Consider the following 19,196-nt stretch of genomic DNA (forward strand, 5'->3'; position numbering starts at 1 on the left):
TGGACAGTTGAGTTCCAGATAATCCTACCTCTTCTGTTTACAGTTGCAGGAATTGAAACCCTGAAGGATCAAGTGACTTCCCAAAGTCAAACGGCTAGTTTGACTAATTCCAAAACTATTTCACAGTTTGAGTATATTTCTCTGAGTTCTGCTGCTACATTTAGAAGAGATGTTATTTATATTTCAATATGTTAGAGACCTTTGTCAAACTGCAGAGATGCTTTTTAAAAATGTCTTATACATAAAAGAACTGAGAGGCACTGGTGGAATAGTAAGAGTGAAGAGTCTAGTTTAGGTCCTGTTACAAACCGTGCTTATCTTTGGTTAAATCTTTTCATCTCACTAGACACCAAGATTTCTCATCTATAATATAAAGGAATTGGACTAGGTGGTTTTGCATCACCCAGTACAGGGCTTAGAAAATAGTAACTTTTCAGGGAGCCTGGGTGGCTCAGTCAGTTAAGCATCCGACTCCAGCTCAGGGCATGATCTGACAATTTGTGGGTTCAAGCCTCGTGTCAGGCTCTGTGCTGACAGCTGAGAGCCTGGAGCCTGCTTCAGATTCTGTGTCTCCCTCTCTCTCTCTCTCTCTCTCTACCCCTCCCCCTCCCCTGCTCATGCTCTGTCTCTCTCTCTCTCTCTCTCTCTCTCTCTCTCTGTCTCAAAGATAAACATTAAAAAAAGAGGAAGAAGAAGGAAAGAAAATAGTAACTTCTCAGTAAATAGTTCCATAAATAGTGGGTATTGACAGTCCCTACCAGCACTAAATTAGATTCTCTAATTGTGTATGGAATGTTTCTTCCTTCACCTATCCCCAGTTTACTTGGCCTAGATGACTTTCAGAGTCTCTTCCCATCTTGAGAGGAGTCTTAGGTTTTTTGGTTTAGAACCCGTTAGGGAAGTTCTTTGAATCCATGTATTTGGTCTTCTATTCTCATGTTTGTGGTTTTACTCTTCCATCAGCTTGTCTCTTCCTGAAACTACTACACTGCAGAACCCATGGATCTTTTTGATGGGAGGGAAACAGCAGGTAGAGGAAGTGAGGAGTAGGTGGCTTTGCAGAGTGACCACATGATTCCACATTCTCTGCCATCTCTGATTGCCTCCTGCCTTGTACAAAAAGAGGCAGCATTTCCTTCATCTGTTTATAGTCAGGATGATATTTCAAAACTGAAATTGCATTACTGTTTCAAATATAAACACTGGTCATGAATTTCAACATGTATTATTGGGATTTATACAGTCTGAGCAGGCCTAGTCACTATTGCCAAATCATCGAACACCTACTTTGGCAGGACACGAGAGGATAGAAAAATTCTCCCCTACTTTTAAGAGATCCAAAACTTTATAGGGAAGTCAGTGGAGTTAGAGAAATGGAAACTAGCAGTGACCTTGGGGTGCATAACTGAAGTAAATCCAAACTTACCTTTTGCTATAAACAGTGAATCCTCAGGGAATTCAACTTTTCCATGTATTAGAGAATCAGAATGTTTAAAACTCTGAGATAATTTTCTTCTTTAAAAAAACAAAAAACAAAAAAAAACTGACTCTTAAGAAACCCAGATTAGTGCTGAACTTATCTTCCCTACCCATAAAGAAATCTGTAATCTCACATACAAAAACACATATAAATCAGCTCAACATCAGCTTAATGCTTCCCTGCTTTTTTGCTGGTATGCTTCATCCCTGGGCCAGGTGTCTTTGCCTGCTCATTTCTTTTGTAGCAAACTTAATCCTGACAACTTTACTAAGCCGAGAATACTCCAGAAATTGTGATTTTTATTTTTATTTTCTGCCTTGGTTTTTCTCCATTTTGTTTCTCTCTTTCCCCTTCCTTGGAATTATTCATATGTACAGCCTACCAGTGATTAATAAATATATGTGATTTTCCTGTCTTAGTCATCGTATTATTCATGATTTTGCAGAAGTTTGTCTGAAGTTCCTAGCCAAACTATAGAAGACATCAGGCAATGTTTGCATCTTTTTGAAACTGGCTCATTTATTGCTATAGATTTCCTACCGAAAACCAAAAATATTTCCATTGTCTCTGCCTAAACCAAGGCAGTTCCCACAACTTTATGTGCTTCTATACATGGGACTGGTTCCAACATCCAGTTTTTCCCAACTTCCTGTTCCTTGCTAAGAGAACTTGCTGTTCCTCCCTTTTGCCTCACCTTGCCCTCTAGTGACTGTATCTCAGGTGTGAAGCTAACCTGTGCGTCCAGCTTTAAAGTGGCTGAGGAACCCCACCACGTGCTTCTGGGTGTAGTTTCACTGACAGGTCAGTTGTGGGCCATGAAGACAACCATTTTCTGCTCTTCGGACAGTCAAAGCACCCCAGCAATCACTGTATTTTTTTCTCCTCCCGTTCTCACAAATAATCCTCTCCTGTCACCCATATGCATCACCTTTTGGAGGCTGATAAAAAGGGAGTTCCAGGATTCAGACAAAGAACAGTTCGCTTCATTCTGGCTCACTCCTTACCTTTATGTTATATACCTTGAGAGAAAGAACAACAGTCCACCCCTGCTCTGTTTTTCTTTCTCTCAAGTGTTCCCTCCGTGTCAGAAAGGGAGAGAGGTCATCTTCAAGACTGGAGTTCAAGGAAATTAAGTAGACCCACAGGGATAGAATATGGATTACCTGGCACAGGGTAGCCATTTGGTAAAAACTTGCTTCATGAATACAAAATATGTGTCCTGGATTGAGAAAGGTCAATCTGGCAAAACAATAGCCAGGTCAGAAAGAAGAGAATGAGGTAGTAATCAGGGGCCATAATATCCTACTTTATCATTGCTTTCTTCCTATTCCATGATAGGACTCATGGAAAATTGAGTATTTCTCTTACTTTTTCTTTTTTTTTTTTTTTTTTTAATTTTTTTTTTTCAACGTTTTTTATTTATTTTTGGGACAGAGAGAGACAGAGCATGAACGGGGGAGGGGCAGAGAGAGAGGGAGACACAGAATCGGAAACAGGCTCCAGGCTCCGAGCCATCAGCCCAGAGCCCGACGCGGGGCTCGAACTCACGGACCGCGAGATCGTGACCTGGCTGAAGTCGGACGCTTAACCGACTGCGCCACCCAGGCGCCCCTCTCTTACTTTTTCATATGTCATACCGGTGTGTTTCCAGGTGAAACACATTTTTAAGCCCCGAGTCTGACAAATTTAGGCTTTGACTTTGATATCTAACAAGCCCCTGTTATCCATCTTCACTTCAAAAAATGTGTCGTTATGCTGCATTTATTTAGCACTTCACATTTGCAAAATTCTATGCCTGTGTCATTCTCTACCAAAATCCACTTACTTATCACCCTTTTTAGAATGGCAAACAAGGATACCAGAAGGTCTTATGCAAACTGGGTTTTAATTTTTTCAAATTCTTTTTGGAAATTGGCAGGATGTGAATTATAAGCTAACTTATAGAAATTGTAGGTTTATTACCTTATTTGCTTTCCTTCTCATAAAATTAATCACCCCGGGGGTAGAAAGAAACCTGAGGAGGTTATCTATATAAAATTTGCTTAAACTGACCGGCACACCCTAGAGAGGTGGACTACAAAGGAAGCGTTAAGGAATTTTTAGGGGTGGCAGAACTGTTCTCATAATCTTTGTGGTGGTAATCACACAACTGGACACACTTGCCAAAACTTGATAGACCTATACACTGAGAAGTATGAATTTGACTGTACACTATCTCTGTAAACTTTGTCTTTTAAAAAAGAAAAAAATATTAGAACTTTAAAAAAAAACATCTTTTTTTCAATCTGCTTTACAAAGTAGGTAATGAATTCACTGGAAGTGTTTGAGCCCACACTGGTTGCCCATCTGAGGGAAGAGCGTTTTGGAACGGACTTTCGTTCCTAGGGCTTCTCTTAGTGCACTCTTAGGACAAGTTTGCTGAAAGTAAAATTAACTGAAGTTCCTGTATAAGAATAAGACTCTTGGGGGGGGGGGGTGCCTGGGTGGCTCAGTCAGTTAAGCGCCGACTTCAGCTCACGTCATGATCTCACAGTTCGTGAGTTCAAGCCCCACGTTGGGCTCTGTGCTGACAGCTCAGAGCCTGGAGCCTGCTTCAGATTCTGTGTCTCTCTCTCTGTCTGCTCCGTCCCCACTCGTGCTCTGTCTCTGTCTCTCAAAAAGAAACAAACAAACAAACAATAAATAAAAAAAATAAGACTCTGGGATCTCAAGCAGAGAACAGGATTTAATTTATAATACTGTGTCTTTATTATCAGTTCCTGTAGTAGACTCTACTCCTTTTTTAATACTTGACAACAATATAATAGTTATTAGAAAATTATCTCATCAAAATTTGATTTTATTTATGGTTTTGGGGGAGCAACTAATAATTGATGAAAGCAGAATTTCCAGAGGGATGCAAAAGAACGTAATTACCCATTTAGAATGAGAAAGTCAGTGGCAGTGATTGAATCAGATTCTGGTTTAAATAGTCACACGACACCCTCTTACTCTTTGGTTCCAGTTCAGGAAAGTGCTCAAACCTTTTAATAATTACACACTTTGCTTCACAGATAAGATTCCCAGTCCACATGACACGCCTTGGTGCCAGCTGTATTTTCTTCTTGGCATTCTTTCTTTCCTCTCTTCACCCTGGCCCCTCAATCGTCTTCATGTCTGCCCAGCTCAAAGGCGCAGGTTTCCATCTGCAAAGTCTGTTGCCACAGGATACAGAATTCACTAGGGAGGAGGGAATACTGCATGTGTGTGTTTAAGGATGGTGGCTCTCATAATCAGATAAACGTTGTGGAAAGCTTGCTCATTCATATGGAAGAGCCAGTGCTGCAGCTAAATGGTACAGCCACTGGGCTCCAGGCTCTGGCATCTGTGCATTAGCCTTGCCCAGCCGGGAGCACTTTCACTTGTTATTCGGAAGAGCTGATGAGCATTGCCACATTTGCCTTCAACGATAACCTTTATATGAATCCCACGGAAGAAAAGGCTGTTTCCCACTTTTATTTTTTCAATGAAATGACGAAATTGATTACAAAGAGGAAATCCCAGGTGACTTTTTCACATAGTAAAGTGCCTTTTCTGTAATCACACTAAGTCTCTGGTGTTTTGCTTTTTTCACTCTTGACTTCTTTGATATAACCTCTCTTCCCCTCTAAAAAAATCTCTAAGGTATCAAAGACTTTTGCCCCCAGTTTTCCATCCTGTGATTCTGCTCTGCTTCCTTCCTGGTGCCATTAATCTTGAATGGGCAATGGTACAGGCGAATGCCCTGAGCAGCCCTGAATATAGCCTGATGTGTAAGGAAAGGAAGCCTCCCAGTTCCTGCTATTTGACTGGCTATGATTTGGCTTTTTAGGCAAGTTCTGTCTTCGCCTGGAAACTCTATTTAGCACTGTGGACAAAAGTATCTTCAGCTTTGGGACACCACCTCTGAGAACTAGAAGTGGAGCTTGAGAGTGTACTCCTTCATTCTCTCCTTCTCCTTCTTGTGCCCTTCCTTACCTCGGGAGATACCCATGTACTTAGAATTGTTGTAAGTTTACTTATATTTTTACAAGTTGGAAACTCAGAATGTCCCTGGCCTTCATGAGCACAAGCATTGTTGAGGTTGTTTGGGTTGCATTTGTTTATGTTTTCCACACTCACACGGTTTGCCTAGCTTGGCAGCCTGTTGGCCTGGACAATAATAAAGCTTCTGTCGAGGTGAGCAAACAGCTGATGGCACAGGGCACAGAGGGGACTCCTACAGTGGCCGCCTGTAATCTGCCAGGCCGGTGGTCAGAGCAGGCGAGAACAAAAGCCAGTCTGTTTGCAGGCAGATTGGAAAATCAATGTGTTAGTTGTGTTCTCGTCTCTTTGCCTTTCTCCTAGCTGAAAGGGAGAATGCTCGTCCAGCAGTCCACAGAATCATTCGCGGCAAGTACCCATTTCAGAGACTTAACCTGCCTATCATATTAACCACCAGCAGTTCTGAAAAGGGCCCAAGTTTATCTGTCTGAACTGCTTGAAATGTCATTGATAGAGGCATTCTTCTCAGACTCACCATCCAAAGTTGGATGGACCCTACTCTCTCAATGTTTTGTGTTGTTTGTGTTTTAGACAGCTAGATAACATACACCAGTGAGGGCTTAGAAAGGAGCTTATATGCTGCCTGGCTGGAAAGTGCAGGAATTGCAGTTTGGACAGCATATTTCATGTTAAATGTGTGTTTCCCTCTTATTTCTAAATTGATTGAATATGTTCACTTGGTTGAACATCTGATAGACTTGGTGTGTGTCTGGATTACTAGGCCTCAGAGAGAAGAGATCATAGCAAATAGCCCTGTTCCAGGATGAGGGAGAGAATGGACTTATTAAAGACCACTGTGAGTCTGTTGACAAATCTCTCAAAGGCTGCTCCTATGCTGAGATGATTATATTGGATGTATGAAGTCTTGAGTAACTTTTCCCTCTAGGCTTCTAAGAAATAGGTATGAGAAGACGAGACCTTTGAGAAGATAAAACTTTTCTGTTCTTCCATGTATGAAGGTTAGTCTCAGAAGTTTAAGCAGTTTATACAAATTTTAAGAAGTTTATACAAATTTTAATTTGAGCTTTGAAGGTCTAAAGCTAGATCCTATTTATCTTTGTTTTCTTCAGAACCTAAAAACAGTCTGTTGATTGTGAATAAAAGAAAAGGGTATTTGGTTGGAATTGGTCGTGGTGCTCTTAAAGTCTATCAGAAAGAAAAGTCACAACTTTTGTAGTTATCGGAGCCATCCTAGGGCAGAAGATTAGATCTTAAAATGAAGTTTAAGTTTAAAATAATCTTGGGTAAAGAAGGCAATTGGCTTTTTAAATTATGTTTGTTTGTTTGTTTGTTTGTTTGTTTGTTTTTAAAGGAAAAGTGTACTGAACCTAACAGTCACTACCACCCCAAACACTTCTAAGCAACTAATGATGCCCTTTGTCAGTGTACTGAACCTAACAGTCACTACCACCCCAAACACTTCTAAGCAACTAATGATGCCCTTTGTCTCCTTAGCACTATGTTCCACCTTGTACTGTTGTTAAACTATGTTTGTGTACTTTGTTTTTGTGATGAGATTTTAAATGCTGCCGATTACAGGGAATTGACAGTTCTTCATATGTGCCATACATGTTAGCAAAGTAATTAGCACATAATAGCATTTTATACGTTTGTTGATTGAACTCATTTTTTACTTGCTGGAAATGTCCTCTGGGCCACCAGTTGTGTCCGACACTGAGGAACCAGTGTGGGGCAAGTTGGCATGGCCCTCCTTGCCCAGGGAGCTCACAGGCCAGCAAGGCAGCATCACCATCATTTAGGCAGTACACCTGGTATTTCTCTTGAATCGATTCTTTGAAAAATAAAATAAACTTTTAACTGGCCATTATGCTTTAAATCTCAGATTTTTCAGAGTAACGAGGGGAAGAACTCAAGTAGCTCAACTATTGACTTTAAAATGTGAGGGAAAGCATGAAATACTAAAAGATATATTTTGTTTCATGTCTCTGCAGAGCATCTCATTAGATCTAGTATCTTGGGCACCTATTACAGTGTCTTCCTCTGGCTGGGTCATTCTCATCCTGAACATAAATTGGCATATTTCTCTCTTTCTGCTTTTATGTTTTAAGAGCTGTATATTTATTTATTTTTATTTTTTTAAGTAAACTACCCTCAACTTAGGGCTCGAACTCATGACCCCAAGATCAAGAGTTGCATGCTGTACCCAACGAACCCAGCCAGGTGCCCCGTCTATTCTTTCTGTTTTTTTTCTCTTTTAAAGAGAAAGAGTGAGAAATAATTTCCAACAAAATGTAAGATATTCAAAAGTCTGGAGAGGTCTGGGTGACTCCATATCCATAAAACATCTTCAGATCTTATTTTTGCCAAATTTCTCACCAGAGCACTAATAAATATCCTAAATTAAATACTACTTCACACTTCCTCTCTTTTTCTCAGCTTTTACTTTGGCAGAGAACCTGTTCAGCAGGAAACTATCCCCATAGCAGATGGCAGGAAATAGCAGGTGGCAGATTGAATAACCAGCTTCTAAAAAACACTAGTATTAGCTGTATTCTTGACTCATATATGACATAAAATCCTTTCGCTCCAAGTTTTTGTCTTACCTTTTTTATTTAAGAAAACAGTTTGATTTTTGTACAGCCTAAAGATTGATGTGCTTCCTGGACAATTAAAGAAAAGACGGGAGCTTGCTTCCTCTGACATGTTACAAAGTGTGAGGATGCGTCCCAATCAAAGCAGATAAACAAAAAAAGGAACCACGGAGCTCTTTAAACCCCTGCTCATGGCTCTGTTTCCTCTCTCCCTCAGTCTGTGGCAGGGATGCCCCCAGGACAAGAAGTGGCTCCAACCCCAGGTGTCACCAATGTGTGCAAACTTGAGGCACTGAGCAGCACTCAGCATCCCTTTTGAAGTTCCTTCTTTTGTATGATAGTATTGACACATACACCTGCCTGCTTAGGCTTTTTAAAACCATGTCGGGAGCTACAGGAAGCAAGAGGAGAGGAAATGCAAAAACTGAAGAGGTAGAATGGAGCTTTGAAGGAGGCAGTGGGTTGGGAGTATGGATCCTGGACGACCTGGATGTTAAATTTTGTTTTCCTTTGTGCTTTTTTGTTCTCTTTTGGTTCAGTGAAGAGTATCCCAATATCTCCTACATGCCATAAGAAATATCAGTATAACCCAAAGCTGATTCCCCTCCAGAGTAGCTATGCCATTCCTTTCTTCATTTTTGCATCACCTGTTTTATTTTAAACTTCAAAAGTGTCAGCTTTAGCGTCATATCTCTCTTCTAATGAAATGATATTTCTATAATGCCATGGTTAGTAGAACATTTTCACCAGATCATTTTTTACAAATCTCCTATTTTAAATTTTTTTAAGTTAATTTTTTGTGAGAGAGAGCACGCGCACACACACATACCTGAGCAGGGGAGGGGCAGAGAGAGAGAGAATCCCAAGCAAGCTCCATGCTGTCAGAACAGAGCCCATTGTGGGGTTCAGTCCCATGAACTGTGATATCATGACCTGAGCTGAAACTAGCCACCCAGGTGCCCCTAAATTTCCTATTTTAAAACAAGGTGTTGAATCAAGAGGCATTAAATAAGGAATACAATTTTTATAATACTTTTATTTGTTACTTATTATTACTTTACCTCCCCTTTCCCATTTCATACTTTCTAGTTAACAAGTTTTGTCTTCAAGTTTTTATTGACCGTTGACTTTTATGACTTTTGGTCACACTGACTGCACATCTGTAAATATCTAAGGAAGGACCTACTTATGAGGGATGTATTTTGGCATTGATGTTTCAGAGTTAACAACCAGTTTTCTCTCTTCTTATGCTTTATTTAGATTTCGACACAGCCCCAATTGTTGGTACCTGAGAGACTGGACTATCCATACCTGGATTAGGCAGTGTTTAAAATACGGTGCACAAGACAAAGCCTTATATACTCTTGTAAATAAGGTGAGTGGTTTCCTGGTATTTGTACCTTCTTTTCCTCAGTTTAGATGATACACCTACTATATAGTACAGCAAAGAATAGGACAAGAAATAGCTTTTGATATTTATTTGCTCTCAGATATCCTTTTTAGAATGGAACTGAATAGAAATTAATCAACAATTAAATATAAAAATTCCCATAGCCTGTGCTTCTCCACACCTAGTGACTTGGAAATGGACAGGTAAAAGCAAAAGGAAGTTGAGTCAAAAGAACTTGGCACTGATGGTCATTTCATTCTTGATCCCTAAGACGTGGATTTCTTGCCCAGTTCTCTTTGGTGATGTTTAGGGAAAAAGACATGACCACTTTGCTGGAATATGATCTCCAGAATATTCAGCTTATCTTACACAATTTTTAAAAGACAAGTATTCCTAGGCTACTCAAAGCATGTCTTTCTTCTAAATTCCCTGACTCCTCTCCTTGAGCCCCAGAGTCCCCTATGATTGGGGTTTTTCTGAACATTACATTCCACCAAGGGTTGAGTCTTATTACCTTTATAGTATGAATTGAAGTATAAAATAAGCAAAATATTTGAATGTTATTTTTGTGAGTCTCAAGGTATAACTCTAGTTTGACCATAAAAAGATTTTAACAGTATTTCTGTGAAAATATATTACCTCTTTAGTGTCACTGGACTTGTATGTTAGAACTCAAAAGGGTATAAAATTTTTGGTTTTGGTAGCTTTTGGTCCCATGACTTGGACCCAATTCAACGTAATGTACATTGCAGACAGTTTGTATGTGAGACATTGCACTGGGTATGGCATTGTCTATAGAAATGAGCAGTATCCTATCCTTGCCCTCAGGAAGCTTATCATTTAATAATGCAGATAAACAGGTTAACTGATAAATCTGTTAGGCCCAGAGGAAGGAATGAATCAAATCCTATTCTTATCAGTTCAGAGTTTAATGACACAGATTATACTCACAGAAGGTGTCTGTGAAAACAAAACAAGAAGAGTACAGAAATGCAGAAAAGTTTATCTCATTTTCTGTTGCTCTGGTCTTTTCGTGGAAAGAATACTGGACAAGGAGTCAGAAGAGCCAGGCTGTAACCTCATAAGTTCCACCAAGTGCCCATAAGTTCAGGCACATAATTTTATCTGTCTAGGTCTTAGTGTTTTCAACTCGGAGTCAAGTGAATTGTACTAAATCAGTGATCTTCAACCCTGGCTGTCCATTAGAATCACACAAGACACTTTTAAAAATTAGAAATGCTTTTCACCACCCTCAAGATTCTAATCTAATCTTTCTGGAGCACAGACTTTAACTTTTTTTTTTCTTAATGTCTTAAAAATTTTTTTAATAGACTTTATTTTTTAGAGCAGCTTTAGGTTCACAGCAAAATTGAGCAGAAGATACAGAGATTTCCTGTATGCTCCCTGCCCACACATGCACAGCTTCCCCCATTATCAACATCCCCTATCAGAGTGATCCATCTTTTACAATTGATGAAGCTATATTGGCACATCATAATCACCCAGAGTCCACAGTTTACATTAGGGCTCACTCTTGGTATTGTACATTCTGTGGGTTGGGACAAATGTATAATGATATGTATATATTTATAGTGTCACGTAGTATCATATAGTTTCACTGCCCTTAAAATCCTTTGTGCACTGCCTATTCATCCCTCATTGGTATCCATTTAAAGCTCCCAAGTTGATTCTCATTTGAAGCCAGGGTTGAGAATCACCAACCGATTGATATCTAAGGCTCCTTCTAGCTTTAATGATTTATCATTCTAAAATATTTTGGTTTTGCCATGCCCCCCTGAGGACTAGTGCTGAATTGGATGACTGCTTTGAGAAATAGAGAAACTTCCCACGAGCTCCAGCCTTTAAAACAATGGCTTCTAAACCATTTTTTCATTTCAACATATCTGAGGCATCCCATACAGCCTACTGTAACAGTGACTCAATTCAGCAGTGATTCACAACTGGGGGGTTAGGACTATTAGACTCCCCTAGGGGGTGTGTATAATTTGAAAATTTTCCTCAGGTACTTCTGGTAGTTGGTGGAGGAAGAATGGGGCAGGGTGGAAGATGGTAGTTAATCCTCCTCAAGCAAGAATTTAAAACAAATAAATATATAACTACAATCTAGATCATTAGTAATCACACTTGATTGTGCATGAAAATCACATAGAAAGCTCACTAAAACTTCTGGTTTCTTTGCCCTGTTCCCAGAGATTCTAATTCTGTAAGTCTGAGGCTTAGAAATCTGCATTGTTTAAAGCACTCCTAGAAAATTCTTAGGCAGATGCTAAAGGATCCACATTTTGGGAAATCTGGATTCTCGAGTATTTTACTGCTCATGAACAGAAGTTCAGTTAGTAATATTTTGTTAGCATATTTCTAAGGTCTTTAAAAAACAGTCTAAGAGACAAGATATACCAAGTGCTGGTGTGGGTGTGGCAAAAAGAGAACCCTTATTTACTGTTGGTGGGAATGTGCACTGGGTGCAGCCACTATGGGAGATGGTGTGGAGATTCCTCAAGAAATTTAAAAAAGAACTACCATATGATCCAGCAATCCCACTTCTGGGTATATACCCAAAGGAAATGAAAATAGGATCTCAGAGAGATACCTACTCCCCCATATTCATTGCAGCATTATTCACAATAGCCAACCAATAGAAACAGCCCTTGTCCAATGACAGATGAATGGATAAAGAAAATGTGGTGTATATCTATGCAATGGAATATTATTCAGCCATCAGAATGAAGGAGATCTTGCCATCTGTGACCACATGAACGAGCTTTAAGGTCACTATGCTAAGTGACATAAATCAGTCAAGGAAAGACAAATACCCTATGATCTCAGTTATATGTGGAATCAAAAAAGCCAAACTCATAGAAATATAGAATGGTAGATTGCAGGGGCTGGTGGTCGGGGGGAAATGAAGAGATGTTAGTCAAAGGGTACAAAGTTTAAGTTAAAAGGTAAGTAAGTTCTGAGGATCTAATGAACAGCATGGTGACTATAGTTAACAATAGTCAATGGTATCTCCAATTGCTAAGATCATAAATGTTATCATTACCACACATACACACAGGCACATGCACACACATAGTGGTACTTATGTGAGATGATGGATGTGTTAACTAACCTTATTGTGGTAATCATAATCATTTTCAGTGTGTATATATATGTATGTATTATATCATCATGTTGTACACCTTAAACTTACATGTTGCATGTCAGTTATAGCTCAATAAAGTTAGAGAAAAAAATAACACCCAGAAAACCATGCTGCATTGTTTTAATGCTGCATAATGTGATAATGTGTACTTCCTCGTGAGAGTCCAGTTTTGCATTGATAATCATACCTTATAAAAAGAATCACAGAACCAGTGGCATATCGGGGCGGGGGAGGGTTGTTGTTTTGGTTTGTTTTGTTGTTGTTGTTGTTAGCTTTGATGAGGTGTTAGAATTGAGCTTTAATTTTCACATACCGTCTTATATCAGACACCCACTCACAACTTTCTTACCCTGACCAAGTTCCAATTACTAAACCTCATGAGTCACAGGTTTTATTTCACTGTCACAGATGCTGTAAAATGATAGTCAAATGTCTGAAAGCTAATGGTGGCAAGTTTTGTCATGAATAATGCATAGGCATATATTATAAACAATGAAAGTGAATATATTTCTCTTATTTTCCTTTTATTTTCATTGCCGTTACAGGTCCAATATGGAATTTTTCCAGATAACTTTACATTCAATTTACTGATGGATTCTTTCATAACAAAAGAAAATTACAAAGGTAAGAAACCAAACCCAGGTCCATTTGTAATGGAGCTTCAGCTCTTAAAGGTAAGCAAATACAGGCAATTTCCTTTTCTAAATTTCAGAATGACATCTCTTTACATCACTCAGTCAGAAATAGATGCATAGTTGATTTACCATACTACTTAGCCAGATAGGACAATCATATCCAGGTTTTTTCCTCTGAGTTTGTCAGGTTTATTTGTTCATGTCTCTTTGTGCAAAGGACAATGAATTTAGTTAAGCAATAAACCTTGCCTGAGCTCCCATGGCTGGTTAAGATTATAGTAATGCAGTTCTTAGCTTGACTCTTTTTAGTACCATTTGCTAATTTTAATTTAAATCACAGTTGTTATTCTTTGTGGAATGTAAGACTATAAAATCAGTTGTCTTCCTGGAAAGAGCAGTATACTTGCTATCAAGGAGAGTCATTTTACCTCCCCAAGCTTTTGTTTCCTCATCTGTAGAATAAGTGGATGAATAATCTCTGAGATCTCTTTACCCTCAAAATTCTCTAATCCTGTGCAATTAATTCAAAGTGACTCAACTTCCACTGCAATAAGGGAGTCCGAGGAAAGATGGGGATTACAACAGACTACAGAGGAGTCAGATGGACCCCGGCCAGTCTCCATGGGGCAGGGAATCCTATTACGGCATGCTTGTGTTTGTGGCTGTGCTGACAGTGAAGGAGGAAAGAGGAATCTTGCCACTGTGTAAAGACACACACTGGCTTTCCCCTTCTACCATTTAATCCTCAGGGTTGGTACTGAGAGGCCACAAGGGAGCCAGGCCTGTGTTTGGGGAGTTACTACCTCAGGAACGTGGTTATGCCCTGGCGGGCAGTTTTATCCTGTGATTCCTGCCATTGGGTTCCATCCCCTCATTCCTGCACACCAGCACCGATGGCCTTTCCTGCTGCTCAGGCTGGGGACTGGACCTTTCTGCCCTGAGTGTGGACACCTCTCTCCTTTCTCTTTGGATCTCTGCTTTATCTTCTCCCTCAAAAGGCTTGCAGTTGTTGACTGCCAAAGATTATTTGCTATATGTTATTTTTTGAAATATCAATTATCCCCTCTTGTCTATTTCTTACTCAGTGTTAAACCTACATTTCCTGAATTCAAATGGAAGGTAATTAGCTTTTCCCTGTTTCTTAATCTATGCTCCATGAACATTACATTTAATAGTATATCATTGGAAAATTATTAGAAGCAGTTTTCTGCCTGCACTCTTTCTTTAAAAGGTATGTTAGAGGGGTTAAAGGACTTTTTTTGCCCTAAATGTGGAGTAAATAATATTGAAGATTTCTAAAAATAAGGTTTTAATGAAGATTATTGTCATTTATGGCAAAGATTTAGAAGCTATTATACTTTTGGGGCACCTGGGTGGCTTAGTTGGTTGAGTATCCAACTGTGGATTTCAACTCAGGCCATGATCGCAGGCAGGGTCATGGGATGGAGCCCTGCATTGGGCTCCACAGTGATCATGGAGCCTGCTTAAGATTTTCTGTCTTTCTCCCTCTGCCCCTCTCCCCTGCTCATTCTCTGTCTCTCAAATAATAGTAAAAAAAGAAAGTATTATAGTTTTTATTGTTAATAGGATAGGCAATATCAAAGTACATAAATGATTTTGGAGGAAAAGTTAGCTAATTATATAAGCCAGTCTAATTTCACTTCCCAAGCTGAATGATCTGCAGAATATAAATAAAAGATAAAGTAAGTTTGATTTATTTTTCTTGTGTAATTTTGGATTCAGTAATGAACAATTGAAAAAACAGATTTTTTTTTTTTAAACTGGAGTTTTAGCTTAAAATTGTGTTCTTTTAAAATATTGGTTTGTTTGGAGTTTGTGTTTGTTTGTTTTAAATCCGTTCCAGGTCCTTATTTGCTACTGACTTAGTAGATGACTTCTTGGTCTATCTCCATTTCCCCGTTTGCAAAAAGAATATAGAAGTTCTTGCCTATGGCCTCATTAGGAACCATAACAACATGTACAAAACCAGCTGGATAGGAACAGCTGCAAGTCAGTGCTAACTCTTATGATTATATGTAAAAATTGGTTAACACAGCAACTTGCTTAGTCAAAAACATGTGTTGTGCCTATGTTATGTGCTGGCACCATATTTTAAACCAATATTAGCATTCTCTAATTTAACAACAAATATTAAGGAAAAGAAATTGTCTGAACTTGATTTTCTTGGCTTCCATCTATGTTGTAGAATCTTAAAGGAAAATAAAAATTGCTCAAGGTCTGAACTTCTATGATCAGCATTCATGTGGAAACAAATATATTGTGTGGTATAGTCAGAGCCTTATAGTTTATGAATGAGCATTTTTCTTTCCAGTGTTTCAAGTCTTTTTAAACTGAGCCTGATTATCCTTTTTATAGCCATCAGTTTTCTGTCTCTAAAACAATATGTGGGATTTAGGATCCTCTGTAGCATTTGTCTTCTTTTGCCCCAACAGGGAGAAGGTTCTGGAACACAGAATGGGGCAGTCAACCCAGCTTCTGCTCTGCTTGTCAGGGTGACCTGGAAAATATATTTGCCTCCTTTCTGTATGCCTTAGCTCCTCCAGCTGATGGACATGATGCCTTAAATTTGCTTCACAATTTATGAGCATTTTTTATATGTATTATCTTGATGGACTGTCCAACAGTCTTTTGAAGTAGATGGGACAAATGGTAATCATTATGAAGATGATACTGGAAAGATTTAAGAGAAATTAAGATTATTCAATGTCCTTGAAAAGATTGGTGCAAAAGCACCTGACTTAGTACATAATAATAAGCACAAGAGAAGCTAAAGACTTTGGAAAGATCTGGTTTGTGGAAGAACTAGAATCAGAGCTCACATTTTTTGCTTCTTAATTCTGTTGTTTTTCTATCATGCCCTACTTAAAAAAAAAAAACAAAAACGTTTTATTTGAGAGAGAGAGAGAGAAAAGAGGCAGAGAGAGAATCCCAAGCAGGCTCGGCACTGTCAGTGCTGAGCCTGATGTGGGGCTCAAACCCGTGAACCGTGAGATCATGACCTGAGCCAAAATCTAGAGTCCAGACACTTAACTGACTGAGCCACCCAGGCACCCCTCTCATGCCCTACTTTTTAAGACTGTTTATAGTTAAATACAGATTTGGAGATGTTACCTGAAACTAATTTCCTCTCTTTACTTGGTCTTCTTGCCAGATGCTTTATCCGTGGTTTTCGAGATCATGCTGCAAGAAGCCTTTGAAGTGCCTTCTACTCAGCTTCTGTCCCTCTATGTTTTATACCATTGCCTGGCCAAGAAGACAGACTTCAGTGTAAGTGATCGACCGTAAAGTAGTACTGAGAGCCTTAGAAGCATGCAGTAACTCTTTAGTAGGGATGAGGTTCCTGGAGAAAACCCTTGCCACCAGAATATGAAAGAAGCCATCTGATATACAGCTCTGAGACCCCAGACAACCAGGAATGAGTGTTCCTTCTGTACATTTTAGTGACTGGCTTTTGACAGCGTGGAACTGGATGTCCCTTCACTTGAAAGAATCTCAAGCCAAAGTCCTTAGGCGCATTTTGAAACTTGAGCTAAGCTGAATGCACCTCAGACATCCAGAACTGGATAACTGATTCTCACTGACAGTGGGACTTGCATATCAGAGAAGCAGTGAGGCAGCTAACTGACCACAAGCTTGGGTGTGTTCACTTCACATCAGTGTTTTCCTAAGGTTGCTCTTGGTCAGTCCAGAAGACCAAGTTTCATTTTCCTTTCTTAGATAAGGCTATTTAATCATTGTTTCTTGTTATCCTAAGAATAACAACAGTAACAACAGTAACCAATATTTAAATAGTACCCACTTTACACCAAACTCTGTTCTTGGTGTTTTAAATTTATTAATGCATATAATCCTCACAACTCTATGCAGATGAGCAGACTGGAGCGCAGTGATGTTACATAATAGCCACCCGGCTAGTAGGTGCTGAAGCCACCTGGAGAAGCCAGGCGGTCTGGCCCTACAGTCTACCCTCAACTTCCAATGTAACATCAGAAAATCCTAGTTTGGGTAGGAACTGAAAAGGCCATCGAATCCAGCTCACATTCATTAGTTCGTTAAATTTATATTGAGCAACTGCTGCCTTCCATATATTGCCAAGCACTGGTTGTACAGTGGTAAACAAACATTTCCTGCTTCCAGTCAAAGAATACAGGCATTCAAGGCAAAACAAACCAAATACATGCATTTAAAATTATAGCTGCAGTGGGTCTACAAAGACCTCTTGTATGAAAAATGTCAAAATTGGGGAGTTTTTGTTTGTATCCTAAACTTAGGTTAGGAATGGCTTCCTTCAGGAAATCTTTCTGGAGTTAATACTTGAAAGATGAATAGGAATTAACTGGTTGAAGAGAGGAAGAACAGTCCAAAAAGAGGAAATAACACATGCAAAAGCCCTGTGGCACAAAAAACATGGCAAGCAGAAAGGGGCTGGAAAAAGATAGGAAGACAGTCAATGCAAATGCAACAGAGAGCATGGTAAGAAGGGCATGGGATGAGGTAAGGTTGGAGAATGTAATTCATGCTAAGCTGTATTATGTACATCCTAAAAATAGAGGCATTTGAAAAGTTTTAAGAAGAAGGGGTAACATGATCCAATTTGAATTTTGAACAGATACATCGGCTATAATGTGGTTAGGAGATTAGATCAACTATGGTTGTCTCAGTAGGCAATAATGGTCAGGTGGGGACCAGAATGTATGGACTTAAGAGTAGCCAATGAACATATTTGGGAGGCAGATAACATATGGTGGAGAACTATATGTGGAGGCAGGAACATACTGGTGAAATCATCTCCTCAGTTTTTGACTTGTGTATCTGGATGGAAAGGTTGTCATGTGTTTGCAAGGGGAACCCTGGAAAAAGACTGGATTTATTTGGCTATGAACATATTGCAGTTTGAGATGCCTTTGAGACAACTAAGAGATTTCATGAGGGAAATTGAGATCTTCGTGGAAACATTTGGACGGGGACATAATTTATATACATAGGTACAACTTTTTGCAGGTGAAGCACAGAGGAAAATGGGCAATCAGGATTGTATTGGATCACAAAAACCACAGGAAGAGAGTGGTTTACAGTTTAGAATGCTTTTGAGAGGGTAGGTCAGATGAGGACTTTTAAAACATTCATTGAATTTAGTGGCCTAAAGACACTCAATTTTAACCTGTGTTTCCATAGAATAATGGAGCAGGAAAGGAAATTAGAGTGGATTGTGGAGTAAGTTCAAGGGGCAGAAAGGAGACAGCTAGCGTAGGTGGTGCTTTGAGATACCTAGCAGTGGAGGGGAGTGGAGAGGAGAGAGGGAGAATGAGATTTGCTTTGTATTAATGGGAAGCACCAAGTAGGAAAACCTTGAGGACCCTGGTACGATAGCACCTGACTTCGTCCTTGATAGTACATACAGCAGAAGCTACAGGTTTGGAAGAGACCTGAACTTATACATTAACACATAAATAGCTTCTCATATGAGCAGTGGTGGTTGTATTATTTTCAGGGAATCATCCCAAAAAAATCTGTAAGGCTTTCATTTGTTGGTTTTCATCCATCTAAAAGTGCCTTCAGAAGTGTCCCTGTTCCAGCTGCCATCGCCACCCCTGCTCAATTCCCGGAGCAGCAAGGATACCGTTCTTTTGGCTTTTCACCACTATCACATTTAGATACTACAGATCATGATTTTCCCTAAAGAAAAGAAAAAAAAAAAATTTAAGTCTCCTTATTTATTATTCACTGGGTTCCTTTTCATGCAGCTTTTGTGGGGGGAAATCAAACCTTAGGGCGATTTGCTTTTGAAAGTGAAATGCCCTGGTCTTCAAATTACCAGCTTTTACTTATCTGTGCTGCACAAGTGCCTGAGGAGGCTTTGTTTTTCCTCCCAAGATTTTTGCTTTTTTCA

The 19,196-nt window shown here is 39.4% G+C and overlaps 1 protein-coding gene across 3 annotated transcripts in view; it reads left to right on the plus strand.

Annotated features, from left to right (window-relative positions):
* Positions 1 to 19,196, plus strand: part of MRPS27 (mitochondrial ribosomal protein S27) — an 87,124-nt gene that overhangs the window by 57,893 nt on the left and 10,035 nt on the right. For all 3 annotated transcript variants that reach the window (XM_019463051.2, XM_019463052.2, XM_019463053.2), the window contains 3 exons: positions 9,355 to 9,469; positions 13,196 to 13,274; positions 16,458 to 16,573. In XM_019463051.2, the coding sequence (XP_019318596.1) occupies positions 9,355 to 9,469; positions 13,196 to 13,274; positions 16,458 to 16,573 (310 nt within the window). The remainder of the gene's footprint in view (positions 1 to 9,354; positions 9,470 to 13,195; positions 13,275 to 16,457; positions 16,574 to 19,196) is intronic.

The sequence above is a fragment of the Panthera pardus genome, unplaced genomic scaffold (genome assembly GCF_024362965.1).
Source record: "Panthera pardus isolate Hobbes unplaced genomic scaffold, ASM2436296v1 HiC_scaffold_2, whole genome shotgun sequence".
Classification (NCBI taxonomy): Eukaryota; Metazoa; Chordata; class Mammalia; order Carnivora; family Felidae; genus Panthera; species Panthera pardus.